Consider the following 15,031-nt stretch of genomic DNA (forward strand, 5'->3'; position numbering starts at 1 on the left):
AACATAACTACTGTAGAATAGCAAGAATCAGCTGTACCTGTAAACCTGGTATCACTAGCCTGGCTGCCAGTAAGTGGAAAGGCTGTGAAAGTCGGCTGTGAAAAGCTGTGGTGTGGCCTTCTGAATCCTCAGACAGCCCCAAGCCAGGCTGTCTTGGAGCAAAGATTTTTTTATCCTGCTCTGACAAGCCTCCTCGGAGGAAGTATGGAACAGTGACCCTTCTGTGCCTTGGCATTGCAGGCTTGGCACTGGTACCGCAGAAGCTCTGTGCCCACTATGCCTGGGATGCCGGTGTGCTGCTTCAGGCATGGCCAGCCGTGGATCCTCAGTTCCTTCAGCAGCCCGATGTCGTGGAGATGGTGGTTCTGGTAAGTGTCTCCCCCTGGCCTTAGAGCTAGTGGCAAATGTGCCAGGGCAGGTCACTGTTCTGCATGCAACCTATAAACACTGGCTTGGGTTTTTTTTGTTTTTGTTTTTGTTTTTTTCCCCTACTTTTTACTTTGAAATAAGCTCAAACTTACAGGACAGTTGCAAAAATAATACAAAAACCATACAGAGAACTCCAACATACCCAATCACCCAAATACTCAGATCCACCAATTTTTAACATTTTGTTGCATTTGCAATATCATTCTACCTATCCATCCATCCACCTAACCATCCATCTATCTATTATTGGGGGAATATAATTAAAAACAAAATCTTCACCCAATTCAGAAAATCTCTCCCCAAAGGTAGAAGAGAAAGAAAATCAATTTTGTTATTGAGTAAGCGTTAAACCAGAATGTGATGCTTCACAGGCAATCTGCAAAGAGATTGCAAAACCAGAAAGAGAACCCACCCTTTTTATGTCGCTAAGTGCATCCAACCCATTACATACACATTCTCAAGGTATTTCAGATGTGGGCTTACAGTTTGGAGACAGGAGCCCTCTGGAAGTTATGCTAACCTCTTCCCAGGAATTTGAGAGATAGGGGTGATATTTTCCTTGATTATATTTTGAAAGGACAAAAGACAGAATTTAAGCAGGTTTTCTAAAGTAAATTCTAAGAGATGGGAGGGAGGAGGAAGTCTTTTGTTCAAAGGGACCCTTAAGACTTCTTATTTTTAATTTTGTGGGGGTTTCATCTATCTGTCTATCTATCTATCTATCTATCATTTTCCAAACCTTTGAGAATAGGTTGTATACATCATGTTCCTTGAACTCTTAATACTTGCATGTACATAAAGTCAAGGATATTCACTTATGTAACCACCTTAAGTATAGTTATCAAATTCAATAACTTTAATATTGATATAAAGCTTACAGTTGATATGCCAGTTTTTTCATATGTCCCAATAATGTCCTTTTGGGCCTTTTCTCCTCCATTATTAGATCCAGTCCAGGATCATGTATTGCATTTAATTACCATTGTCTCTTTAGTTGCCTTTTTTTTTTTAAATTGTGGGCTCATATGTATGTCAACCAAGAAATAACAAACTAAGCTGCAAGGCAACAAAGGCATTTATTTGGGGTCTTAGAATTTCTATTTGGGGTAGCAACCCAAATCATGTCGCATCTTGGCATTTCCAGACAAGGATTTTTAAAGGAAAAGAAGAAGATTAGACAAGTTATTTGTGGTTGGTGAATATTTGGGGTACTGTGTCTTTCAAGTTAGATAGTTAACTGAGTTCTTTATCTTGTGGTTTGTTTTAATGGTCCGTATGTCTTTGGGGTTTTGAGGAACATGGTTGCTTGAGGCCTTGCGTACTTAGCTGAGACCTGCCTAAGAGTAACCTCCAGAACGACTTTCCAACTTCATTTGAAATCTCTTAGCTGTAGTAACTATATTTTGTTTTATTTTTTTTAATGTATACAACATAAACTCTCCCATCTAAACAACTCCCAGGCATACCATTCAGTGGGGTTAATCACATTCACAATGTTGCACTACCCTCACCACCATCCATTACCAGAACTTTTTCATCAACACAAACAGAAACCCTACACTCATTATGTATGAACTCCCCGTTCCTCACCATCCTCCAACCAGTACTCTGCTTTTTGTCTCTCCAAGTTTACATATTCGAGCTGTTTCACAGAAGTGGACTGATACAATATCTGGCCCTTTGTGTCTGACTTGTTTCACTCAACAAGATGTCTTAAAGATTCATCCATGTAGTGGCGTTTCATTCCTTTTTGAGGCAGAATAATATTTCATTGTAGGTGGATATGTATGTTTATGCGTTCATCTGCTGATGGACATTTGGGTTACTTCCCCCATTTGGCTATTGTGAATAATGCTGCAGTGGACATAGGTATGCAAATATCTGTCCAATCCTTGCTTTCAGTTCTTCTGGTTCTATACCTAGAGGTGGGATTGCTGGCTCGGCTTTGAGGGGGTTCTGGTTAGGGCTTTCTCCCCACCTAGCCCAAGACAACAGTCACGAGTAACTTGATTGAGCAGAGAGAACGCACAGCGGCCTGTCTGCTCTCTGCCCGTGCCTTCAGTTTTGTGCATCACTATCTACCAAAAACTTGTGAGAACAAAACTCTCTTGGCCCTCCAGGGATTGGAAAGTGGGAAAATACAAACCTTTCCTGGTTTACAGTAAGGTTCTAATTTTATTACTTACAACTGAGGGCTTTGTTTCAATATTTCTAAGTTTCATTCAGCTGCTCTTATTTCGGGGGGGGGGTGGGGTGAGGTGGTTGGCCATTCAGGAACACCACCTCGTTCTATATAATATATTTCAGAAAGCTTACATAAAATGTCTTTTTGTGATTAATTGGGTCATGTCATTTTAAATGCAGAAGAGTAGTTTATCATTTAAACCTTTTATAGAGCAAAAAACTCCCTCATACTTTAATCTTTTGTAATTTTTGTTTCTGATTTAATGTGGGACACACTTACAGGGAACATCTCTTAAATAAGCTTAAGATGTGGCTCAAGAGGGCAGGAGGGCAAGGGGTGGACCTTTTTACCATATCTCCTCTGAACCATACAAGGAGCCAGGTAATATACATCCAAAATTGAATTTAACTCATATTACTCTATGAGGAGGGCATTACCATTCTCATTGTTTCAGCTGAGGAAATAGGCTCAGAGATGCTAGTTACCTTTCCCAGGCTTATTTGTTTATTCAACAGTAATTATTGGGTACCTTCTCTGCCAGGCCCAGTGCTAGGCTCTGGGGGTACAAAATCAAACAAGACAGACAGGATCCCTACTCTCATGGAGCTTAAGGCCTAGTGGGAGAGATAGGGAAAAATAAAAAGGAAATAGAAAAAAAGAATTGATACAAATTGTGAGAAGTGCCATGAGGAAACCAACCTAGGGTCTGAGGAGAGCGTAGCTGAGGCGGAGCCACTTTAGGGAGACTTGGAACACCTTTCTGAAGTGGAGACATTTGAGGCAACACGTAAGGGATGACACAATGGTGAGGAGCATCCAGGCAAAGACCCCATGTGGAGAGAGAACCCAGCATGTTCCGGACACTGCCACAGGGCCAGTGCAGCTGGAGCCGAGCTAGCTAAGGGAGGGGGGACACCGATAAGGCTGGAGGATGGGTTGGAGTCGCCCACTGGGCCTTTCTGGCATTCTGGGGAGCTCGGGTTTTATTTTAAGTGTGGTCAGAATTCACTGCAGAGTTTTCCATTGAAGGACCCATGCTAGGAAACGGGGCGGCCTAGGGCTTGCGCCCAGTTCTGACTAGTGTCAAAGCCCATGATCTCTCCAAGGTACTGTGTGTGTCACAAATTAGGCTTAGGAGCAGCCATTTGCTTGCCTGTCCAGATGAGTCACAATTGTGTGACAGGTCCCTTTAATTTTACAGCCTGTGTGTTTCTTTATCAAAAAGCAGACTGTTTAAAAAAAATTTTTTTTAAATTTTTTAAGAGTCTAGGAGATCTGCGATATCTTGATGCTTATTTGTAAGGTGAGTGTAAATAAATCAGCTAGATTAAAGATTTTATCAGTCAGGGAGATGTCAGCATTTTGCAGCAGATCCAGGCCTAAACCCAGGTGTCCTGTCTCCTGCCCTAGCCTCCCACTGAGAGGAGAGACAGGCCCATTATGGACTCGCGATTTGCAGGCCCTGCTCTGAGGGGCCGCCACCTTCACTCAATTTACTCCTCCTGACAACCCTAGGAGGTTACTATTATTATCCCCGTTGTACAGGTGAAGCAACTGAGGCATGGGAGGTTAAGTAATGTGTCAGTGACACAGCTGTCAGGTAATATCACTACAATGCAGCCCCCTTTGCTACCTTCTCTCCTTATAGACATCCCCTTTGTCATAGAGTCCGAGCCCTCTTCTCTAAAGGCTCACATGGAGGGTGACACAAGGGACAGCCTGGAGGCCCTGAGTCCAGATGCTCTCAGCATACGTCAAGAGAATAGACATGCCAGAAATATAGGGCCACATGTCATTCTGGAGCCACCCCTTTTACAGGCTGTAAGAAGGGGGTCAGTGAAGGGAAGGCTTACCCCAGAAGGCTTCCCTCAGGAGGTGGGAGCTGAAGAGCCACTAGGCAGCTGAGGGCAGCACGCTGGGGGCAGGGAGAGCAGCAGGGCCCAGGCCAGAGGCCACATGAGCCTGGCCTGGTGTCAGGAGGGGGAGCAGGAGGTTCCCTTGGAGGAGCTGGGGAAACCAGGTTGGTCAGAGAGAGAAGATATGACCAACTGGGCAGAGACCTCAGCAGGGCAATGGGGAGCCGGGGACAGTGACCACACAGTAGGAACTAGGACAGAGAGATACTGGGTGGGAGGTGATCCCAGTGATGCAGGTTTGAGGGGAAGCCTCAGGCCCACACCTGGCAGAAAAGGCTGAGCCAGCCTCCCTCCTGTGAAATGGGACGTTTTTCTAATGTAAACCCCTGACACTGATTTTAAAAAGAGACTGAGGAAAGCAGCTGCTGTTCTGGTGGCCTCAGAGCCATCTGGGCTCATTTGCAGACCCTGAGACCCTGAGAGCAGGAAGGGTGGCCATTCTTGGCAGCCTAAGGAGAGTGGCTGCCCAGAGGCTCAGCCTGCCAGGCTCCCGCCCTTCTGCAGCTGTGCAAACCCCGGGCCCAGTAGAAAGGTCAGTATTTGGAAACAGCATTTCACCCAGGAGACCAGGCTCCTTCCCAGCCGCTGTTTCCACTCCACCTCTCAGCCTGCCACCTCCCCTTGGCACTTGGCTCTCTGCTGCCCTGACTTTGTCCCAAGGAGTGGGGGGTGAACACGGTAACCTCCCAGAGCCAGGAGGAGGAGGAGGTGGTGCTGCCCAGCAGAGGTCCCCAAATTCTCAAATCCAAAAACATCCCGGTGGCTCAGAGTGGAGTTTCTTTAACTTGAGCAATTTTTTAAGGCAAAAATATCTCATGTACCCTGAGAACTTGTCCTCAGAAAACAGCTGAGAAATGGCAACTCGAGAAACTGAAGTCTTCTTCTGACAAAATATCTTTCTACTTTAAATCATTGCTTCAGGAAAGAAATTTAATTTTGATAATTGGTTAAGTAATTTATTTTTAATCATTGAAATGAAAAACCAAAATTAAAAACATATGTAGGACTCCCTGCCAACACACCCACTTTTAGAAACTCTGGTTCGGCACATGGAGCAGGCAGCAGAGCTTCTGCAGAGGCCTGTGTTCTAACTTTGTGTGAGCCCAGTTGTTGCCGTGGCCAGAAATGGAAGCTGCAAGCACAGTCTGATGTGATCCAGTGTAATACAGTTCAGCTGACAAGTTCTCTGTACCCGTGACGTGCCGGGGTGTGCTAGATGCTGAGGGTACAGACGAGAGGCATCACCCCCAACTTCTTAGAGCTTAGTGCCTGGAAGGGAAGGACAAGGGTTGTGAGGGTGTCACCCCTGAGGGAGTGTAGGGATCCTCGAGTTGAGATGTGAGAGCTTGAGAGTTGGACCATTCTGGGTTCGTCTCAGTTTTATAAAACGCCTCAGTTTCCTCAGTTATAACATGGAGGCAGATACATGCCTGTCTTATCCGCTTGTTGAGTGGGTTCAATGGGAAAATGTCACAAAGTGCTTCGCTGGCACCTGGATACGCTGACAAAACCCGCTAACTCGTAGCGAGCACTGACTTTGGGTCAGGCCCTGCTCTAAGAACTTTACGGATGCTAATTCATTCCCTGTACACAACATTCCTGGAAGGCAGCTCCTGTTGTTTCTCCGCTTGCGGACGAGGTAGATTTGTGACTAACCCCATTTTACAGACAAGGAAACAGTGGCAGGAAGAGACTCATAACTTCTTAAAGGTTACACAGCCAGGTCAGACTCTGTTTAGTAAGTGGTAACTGCTGCTAGCGCCAGCATTGCCGCTTCCAGCAATTGGGAGACTGGAAAAGGCATTGTGAGGAAAGGAACATGGGAACCTGGCTTTGAAAGAGGAACAGCATATTCCCAGTGGAGGAAAGGATGCTGGAACATTGGGAGCAAAGGAAGGGGAAAGCTCACGGCCACATTGAGGCAGATGAGCTGAGGAGTGGCTGGAGCTGAGGCCATGGCCAGGACAGCACTGGAGAGAAAACTGGGGAAGACGACATCAGGTCATCCTGTCTGGGGGACCTTGGGCAAGTGACTTAACCTCATGTGACTCAGCTTCCCCACATGTGCAGCGAGGATGGGATGGCCATGTATCTGCCTAACAGGGTTTTGGTGAAGAGAAACATGTTCACACAAGTGAGTTGCTTAGCACAGTGCCTGGCACAGAGTGAAAATTCAATAAATGGGAGCTGTTACTGTTATTCACCATTACAGGGTCACCCTCACGTCGGTGAGGGGGGATGGCTGGGACGGGGTCCACACTCATGGCCTGGGAGCCCGACAGGCAGCTGTTGAAAAAGTCCAAGGGAGGGAGGCTGAGGTGCTAGAACAGGTGATGAGTTGGGGATGAAAAAGTTGGAGGCCCACCAGCCTGGCTAGGCCATTGAAAGGGGAACAGAAGATTTTTCTAAATTGGAGCAGCCTGTTTGAGGTGGTGTGGCAGTGCCTCTTCTGCTTTGGGCCCCTGAAGGCCAAGCCCAGTATTGAGTCCCAACTGGGTTCTGCTGCCCCCTGATCAGTGCCTCATCCCTAGGAGGAGGAAGTGCCACTGAGACTCACTCACCCTGAGGCAAGTCAAGGAGGTCCCAGGGAACCAGAAACCGTGAGATGGGGCCCGCGGCAGTGTGGGAAAGACCACTTGGTATACTGGACCCGCCCCGGCCCCAAAGGCCCGGCTATGAAAAAGAATGAATCAGCTCCCCTGGATGAGCTCTCATGAGTCAATGGACAGGACCAGTCCCCAGGTCCTCTAGGAAGCACAGAAAGCTCTGGGTTTAGAAGGAGGGTGTCGTGTTGATGCACTGAGACCATGCATCAAAGAGGATGCCCCATAGCCGGCTGCTTCCATCTGGTTGGGGCTCTTGACAAAGGCAGAGAGAGGCTTAGTGAACTGGTCACTTGACACAGGTTTATCCAGAGCAGTCTATCTTTAAAGAACAGAAAAATCCAAGGCCCAAGGTCCAGCAGCTTATCAGTTGATCCTGAGAGTCGAGCATGAGTCTGTGTGGCTCAGAACGCATGCTCTCCTCCCCGCACCCTCCATCAGGGATGCTGGCCCCAAGGAGACATTTCCTTGAGATGCTGTTCCATAGGAAAGGAAAAATAAACACAGAAGGGAGGGCTGGTGCCTCGATTTATTAACAAGCTCAGGGTCTGATAATTCGATGTTTGGAGCCTCTGGGACTTCTGCAAGGGTGTGACACAGTGGGAGATCTCTCCCAAGTTCTCAGTCAAACCAAGCTCCTGGCCTGCAAAGAAGGCAACTTCTAAAGACTTAGAAACACAAAGCACAGGGACCACAGTCTTCTAAGCAACATGCCCTGGTTGTGCAGCTTCATTACACTGAGCAACAATATTTCAGAAATATTTCCGGCCACAGTGTTTTATGTGTCTCTCATCTGGTGATCTTGGTTGCTACCACAAACAGTAAAATGTGCCACTGAGTTCTATGCAAATCTGAACAAATGAAGTGGGGGATTAGGGACCACTTGATAATACGCTTTGGTTGAAATTTGGCAAATTATTTCAGGTAACTTTTCATGACACAATGACCATATTTTCCAAGTAAAAAATGGTAGCATTAGTGAAGGAAACTTGAGTGTCCGTGTGGGAGCAGTGGATGGAGGCCTGGAAACAGCCGTTCAGAAGCTCTCTGGGCCATGTGGTTGCCATCCTCAGCAGTGACACGTCAGTTCATATTTGATATGAAGGTTTATCCTTATTGAACTAATATTCAGTGAATACCCACTGACATCTGGAACTGTACTGGCCTTTTCTAAACAAGGGAAATAATTGTTAATGTAATAAGGTGTGAGTCCAGTTCCTAAGTTATCACCAGAAAGGAGAGTTGACTGCGTTCCCCAGACATTAGTCTACTTCTGACCCAGGTAAAATCCATGCGACAGTCCCTGTTAGCCCAGATCTTAACTTAGATTTGATCCCAGTGACACAGTAACCTCTCTCCCCCTGGAAATGGCCCAAGCCATATCATGCTGAGGGTTTTTGACATGCCTTCCACCATGGCCAGATTTGGAGGCAGAGATCAGGAAACATGAAGCAGTCCTCTCTCCAGGCATGGGTTGGAGCCTCACATGCAGCCTCGGCATCTGTCTCTGTCTCTTTCTCTCTCTAGGCAGTTTTCAGGCATAATCATATCCATTAGATTGCATTTTATCCTCTTGGGAAGCTGGGTATTGACTTTTCCTCCTCTCTTCCCCCAAACAAGTGCAGTAGTGCCCTTTACAGGCAGTGGAACTGGGTCTTGGGCTGCCTGCCACTCTCAAGACTTTCCTCATTGTTTGTCTCAACTTTTCTCCTCCTCAGATCAACAACAAAGCCTGTGGCAAAATTCCTGTACCCCAACAAGTTGCCCAGGACCAGGACAAAGTCCATGAACTTGTTCTGCAAAGTGAGCTGGGGGTCAAGCTCTTACAGGGGCGAAGCATTAAGAAGGCCTTTCTGTCCCCCAGAACTGCCCTCATCAACTTCCTGGTGCAAGAGTGATTGCAGAGAACTGCAGCTGCCACGAGGGCCTCTGAGGAACCTCCTTCTGGACCTGGGATGAAGGGGAGACATCTCCCTCCCCAGAGGAAGGGAAAAGACAAATGATTTGAATACTCACCTTCAGACTAGGACTGGACTTAAGTGTGTGCCTCTCTTGTGTAGTCTGGTGCTGGGGTGAGGGTGGCTGTGGAAAAGGAGGAGGGTGATGGGGAGGAGTCTTACAGCCTGTCCCTCAGGCCCTCCTCTCCCACCATCCAATCCAGTGTGAAGCCACCAGAGATGCTGCTGAGTGGGACCAGGAAGAATTAAAGAGAAGCAAGTGAGGATGAGCACAATGCCTCTCTGGCAGCCCAGGAGCTTCTGGATTCCAGAAATGGCACTGCCTTAGGCTGTACCCAGGAGCATGAGTCTACACTGAGGAGCCACACGTGGCTCAGGAGCAGCATGGTTAGTCCCTGCTGACCGAATAACCAAGCCTCAGAATTGTGGGTGGTGGTCTCCACAAGACATTTGGGTCTTGTTCAAATACCCAGTATGTGGTCATGGACTCTAGTCCTCAGAGATTGTTCTGAACCAAAAGGGAAGCAGGGGTAGTCCCTCTACATGAGTCTCCACCACTCCTCAGCTCTGCCCTGGAGGCCTCTTCCTCCCCCAGCCCCAGTGGATGCGCCTGCTGGGCCTGCTCTAGTGCTGATTCCCAGGCTCTTGGGTGAAGCGCCATTTGCTAACATGAATGATGAGCAGCACTTCATAACCACTCCTTCAGGGGGTGAAATATGCTGCATAGTGACGGAGAACCAGGTTGTGGGCCGCTGGCCCCCAATCCCAGAGCCCCACCAGGGCCCGACAGGAATTCTTCTCATGTGGGCCTTAGATGGTGACGCTCCGTGAATGTGACTCCAGAGCCAGGCATCAGGAAGAGCGAGTTCTCCTCAGAGGATCAGTACTGATGCTGCCGAGTGCTGCCTCCTTCTGTTCCGGTGGCAGAGGTCTGGTTGCTAGGGAGACAGCTGGAAATAGACCCCTGCCACTGGCATATCAGGGGAATCCTGGTTTTATGGGAAGTCAGCAATTAAGTGCTCTTACCAGAACCGGCCAAAGGCAATGATTAACATTAGTTGAGGTTAATATTTAATGGAGGAAGACAAGGGAGAATCTCGCCATTTTGTGTTGCTGGAAATCTATATTTGTTATTTGGTGTTATTTTTGTGAAGAAGCCTCAGATGTGGTTAACTGCAGTTCAGCAGTTAATATGACCTTTTTTTTTAAGTAGTAAATTTTTATCATGTATAACTTTGGCACATATGTGTGAACCATATTCTAATTCTAGGAGTTAATCAGGAACAGATTAAAATATCCCATCATCCTCAGAAACATTGGTTGTGCGCCTAACTACACATGGAATGTTATAAAGTGAGACGCACGGTGGATGACCCTGATTCGGGCACTTTAGCAACAGCAATTAAGTCATTAGTTCTCAATATGGATCAAACTTCCACCCAAGAAACTTAATACTATGCTTGGTCCCCATACCAAGAAATTCTGATTTAATTGGTGGGGTGTGACCTGAGCACCATACTCTTAAAAGCTCCCCACATGATGCTAACAGACAGCAACGTTTAAGAGCCACTGGATTTATTGATGCACTCATACCACAGTTTCTATCTAGTCTTTTCTCTTCCCGGTCTTCAGTTTAACTGGGATGAGCTTGGTTGAGGACCAAGACATGATGAGGTGAGGTTGGGAAAGATGAGGGCCAGAAGGAAAGACAGGGACCAGAACGCTAAAACAGGTATTTAAGATGTTCCCAGTGACGACCTGGCTACGCACAATCCCATGGCATTTGGTACACAGAGGGAGGGATGAGTGGTTTTACTTGATTGTCTTGTTTTTTCCTAAGGTAAGCTAAGTAGTCCTAAACCAAGTGACAAGACGAGAGTAGGAAACCCTTTATCTGCACATTATCAAGCCAGAGCAATTGGCCACTAAAATGTCAAAGCTACAGTATCCATGACAGTTGGCTGATACCAGCATGACTTTTAAGGACCTTTTCTCTAAGGATAAAACTTGAAAACAAGACCTCATTAGTACTTACCAAGAGACAGTGAATAGAATAATTGAATAGAAAATCTGATACCTGGAGGCTAAAAAATGACCTCGGTCATTCTGGCTCCCAAACCTCTGGGCCCCACTACGGCCAGACATTTCTGCCCAGTAACATTTGGGATTATGACATGAGTAAGAACGGAGCAGGGGATGAAAAGCCAAGAGCTGGAAACCTTGGCTGTGAGCCCACCCTGAGCCCTCAGATCACATCTGGCCTGGCAGCTGCCCGTGGGGCCCAGAGGAGAAAGTTCCCTGCGGACTCTGGGTCATTCCCTCAACAACAGTTACTGGAAAAGGGGTTTGCTGTGGGAGCCTCTTGACTGAATGGAGTGGCCATCATGCATCATGTTGCCCTCTGCTAACTTGGCTTGAGGTTTACTGATTATGACCTGAGGCTGCTGGGAGTATGGATGGCCCAGTGGTGTGAGCTAGAGGAGGTTTGGGGCCAAGTGGACAAGTCCATTAGAAACTTTCCGGCCATTCATGGCCTAAATCAAAAGCTCAGCATCTAAAATTGGCTTTGTTTTTCATTTAAGGGTAGCTTGTTTCTTGAACTGGGCCCCAAAGGATGGTTTATCAGCCACTAGTACACATGGACATGCTGCAGCTGGACTGATGACACTTCCTGCTGGGCCAGATTTGGTCATTACAGACCACAGGCTAAAGAGGACATGATCCCTGCCCCAGCTGGCCCAGCCTCCATTCACCACACAGCCTTTCTCCTCCTAGAAGAGAAGAGGAAAAAAGAGCCAAGGCTCTAGGAACATACTATGTACCAAGTGCCATGCAAGGGGCTTTGCTACTGCTCTTGAGTCCTTACTGCAAGTATGACCCACATCCTACAAAAAAGGAAATTGCAGCCTAGAAAATTATAGTAAATTACTAAGTCACACCACCAATAACTGCTAGAGCCAGGATTCAGTCCCAGGTCTTCCTTTCTGTTCACAATTCATGCTTTCTCCACAGTACCATGCTACCTTCCTGGGAGGGAAGAAGAGGCATGTCTTATTCTTCTTTCTTTGTCCTTGTTCTTTGTTCTGTCCAGGGAATTCTAAACCGGAGCTCTGGTGCATGTACGTGTGGCATCATAGAGTTGTCTCTTCTTGAGAAAGGGGGCTGGGCTTTTGTATCGTGTATCTGTTAGTCATTAGCTGTGGGCCACCTCTGGGAGGAAGTAACGTAATTTCCTGAGCATCTTTGGGTGAGGGTACTCCCATCAGCTCAAGAAAAGGTCTCCAGAGAAGGGTATGGCTGCACCATCAGCAACCAATACCTATAGCAGCTGGGCATGCACTACCAAACCCAGAGTCCAAGCCAAGAAGCAGCAAGTCTGCGGGCGAGGAAAGACTATGAACAGAAGCCAAAGTCACCAGAGAAATGGAGTATGGGATGGAGTCTGAACCAAGCACAGTGCCTCTGGCCTATCTTTATACCCCATGTGTTGAGAGGCTTGGAGACAGTCCTACTAGATTCAGGGCACTGGATATGACCAAATAGGAAGGCATTATCATTCCTATTTGCAGATGACAAAATTGTTCAGAGAGGCTCTGACTTGCTTGAGACCAGGACAGTAAGTGATAAAGTATCTTGACCTCCAGTCTGTGTTCATTCCTGAGAACTTCCCATCTACTTTGTAGAGAAAGCCCAGTGTATGACCACCAGGCAAAATTTACCCCAGAAGGTAAATTTTCTTGGGCAGGCGGATCCCACTGTACCCTATAGGTCAAGGAAAGGCCCAGTGCAGGAGTGGACCAAATAAGAAGCGCTTGCTCTCCACTTTCCTCCTATGAAAAGAGCAAGCAGAAAAAGTGTTTCGGGGCTCAGCCTGGGCAGCTGAAGGCTATACTCCAAGCAGATGAGTTTGGAGAATGGAATCTGGGGTGACCAAAAGTGAGCAAGTGGGGAATCCCCGCAGGGTGGATGGGTGGATGTTGACAGTGTTGGCAGAGAGAGGAGTGGGGAAGCAGCCAGGACCTCTAGGGCAGGGACAAGGATGGCCAGAGGGGTTGACCTCACTCCAACCTCCTACACCACCCCCAGGCCTGCTCACATGAGGGCGGTGGTTACAGCGGATAATGAGGCCCTGGGGGGCAGGTGGGGGCCTGGAACCCAAACTCCCATGACTCATTTCCTATGAGCCTGGGCCTCAAGCCCTGACTTCCAGGCCTTGAATTCTAGTTCTTGTTCATTGGATCTCTGGACGAGCACGCCTAGACCTGACACACTGTGTGTAGGAGTCGTGTTCTGGGTGCCGTAACATCAGCAACAATTTTACTTAACACTTATTGAGAGCTAATTGTATGCCAGGCACTGTTTAAGGGCTTTACCGCATAAGGGATCTTGCCCAAGGCCACACAAGATTATAGCAGAGCCATGATTCAAACCCTGCTCCACTGCAGGGTTTGCAAAAGTCTTTATGCAAACCAATGGCCCTTGTACCACTTGGATTCTCAAAGAAAGGCCTGCTTGCCCGATTTCTCTCCTGTTGTCTCTAAAGTACCCTAGAACCTGCCAAGACTACGGTTTCCTGATCTGCAGCTGGGAAGATAGGCTGGCTATGGGTACACCTCACTGGTATCCCGAGGTATCCCATCAGCCTGTGCCTGGGGAGAGGTTGGGCTCACTTTGGGAGCCTGGGACTCACAACTCCCAAGGAGCCATTGCCTCTGGCAGACAGATGGAACCCTTTTGGGGACCTAAAGCCAGGGGGTCAACTTTACTTAGTCTCACAGCAGCCAGCATAGTCCTTTCCAAGCACAGCAGAAGAACCTCATTTGGTTTTAGCTGATGATGATTCACCCCCTGGCCCCATCCAAAGAAGGACTCATCCACCACACCTGCTCCAGCTACACTCTCATTGCCTGTCATAAGAACCAGAAACTGCAGAGGAGAACCAGGTCTTAGGGGGAGGGATTTGCCTTCGTCAGACACCATCTGGGGTAGGAAGGAGCATGGAAAGGGGTGTAATGGACAATCGGTGGCCCGTTAGAGGTCTATAGAAGAGGCAGGAGCCACTCAAAAGGTGGTGTCTGGCACATCAATCACCGGGAGAAGAGACAAGTCCTTCCAGCTAGAAACAGGGACAAAGTGGGATGGAGAGGCTTTGGTAGGTGGACTCTAGAGATGGACTAGCTGTCAGTGGGCTGGATACAGATGTCAGCGCTGTACAGAAACTGTCTGAGAGCAGAGAAAAGGGACTCCAAGCCAAGTGCCACCTAATATCTCTATGATTACTTAGCTATCTTGCTAACTTCTTAGTTGTCAGTTAACATCTTAGTTACCCAGAAAACATTTTGGTTGTCTAGTAATATTTTAATTGACTACTAACATCTTTGTCATCAGCAAACAATTTGAGCTATCAGCGAATATCTTAGATGTCAGTTCTCTCAGTGAATGTAGTGGACCTCTTAACCATAGGTTACTTCATTACTACATGGGACCACCTTAATTATTCACCAATACCTTAGTTTGCTAATAAAAAAATCATGTTTATTAATAAGAATTTTATTATCAGCTAACCATATTAATTATGTAACTGTAACAGAAATAAATCTAAATCATAGTGGGCTTATCACAGCAAATTTTCTTTCCCATATCCTTGAATCTAATCTTCTGGAGAAGGTTGCAAGGGGCAAGGGGAGGTTCTGTCCCATTCAGTTCTAGCTTGATGGAGGACCCCAGGTTGATGGAGGCTCTACCAGCTTCCACTCTTGGCTTTCGAGGTTGCCCTAAACATTGACGTCCAGCCCACACATAGGGGAAAATTGAGATGGAGTGTTGTGCAAGAGGTTTTTATGGGCCAGCTCAGGAAGTAGCATACAGCACTCTGTCCACTTTTTATTGGCCTCAGCCATTTGCCCCAGAGGCTGGGAAATGTCATTCCTGGCAGCAACA

At 47.2% G+C, this 15,031-nt stretch overlaps 1 protein-coding gene across 1 annotated transcript in view; it reads left to right on the forward strand.

Annotated features, from left to right (window-relative positions):
* Positions 1-11,236, forward strand: part of LARS2 (leucyl-tRNA synthetase 2, mitochondrial) — a 176,960-nt gene extending 165,724 nt beyond the window's left edge. The window contains exons 20-21 of the mRNA XM_037848996.1: positions 241-368; positions 8,852-11,236. Coding sequence (XP_037704924.1) covers positions 241-368; positions 8,852-9,031 — 308 coding nt within the window. The 3' untranslated portion in view covers positions 9,032-11,236. The remainder of the gene's footprint in view (positions 1-240; positions 369-8,851) is intronic.
* Positions 11,237-15,031: the final 3,795 nt, after the last annotated feature.

The sequence above is a fragment of the Choloepus didactylus genome, chromosome 1 (assembly GCF_015220235.1).
Source record: "Choloepus didactylus isolate mChoDid1 chromosome 1, mChoDid1.pri, whole genome shotgun sequence".
Lineage (NCBI taxonomy): Eukaryota > Metazoa > Chordata > Mammalia > Pilosa > Megalonychidae > Choloepus > Choloepus didactylus.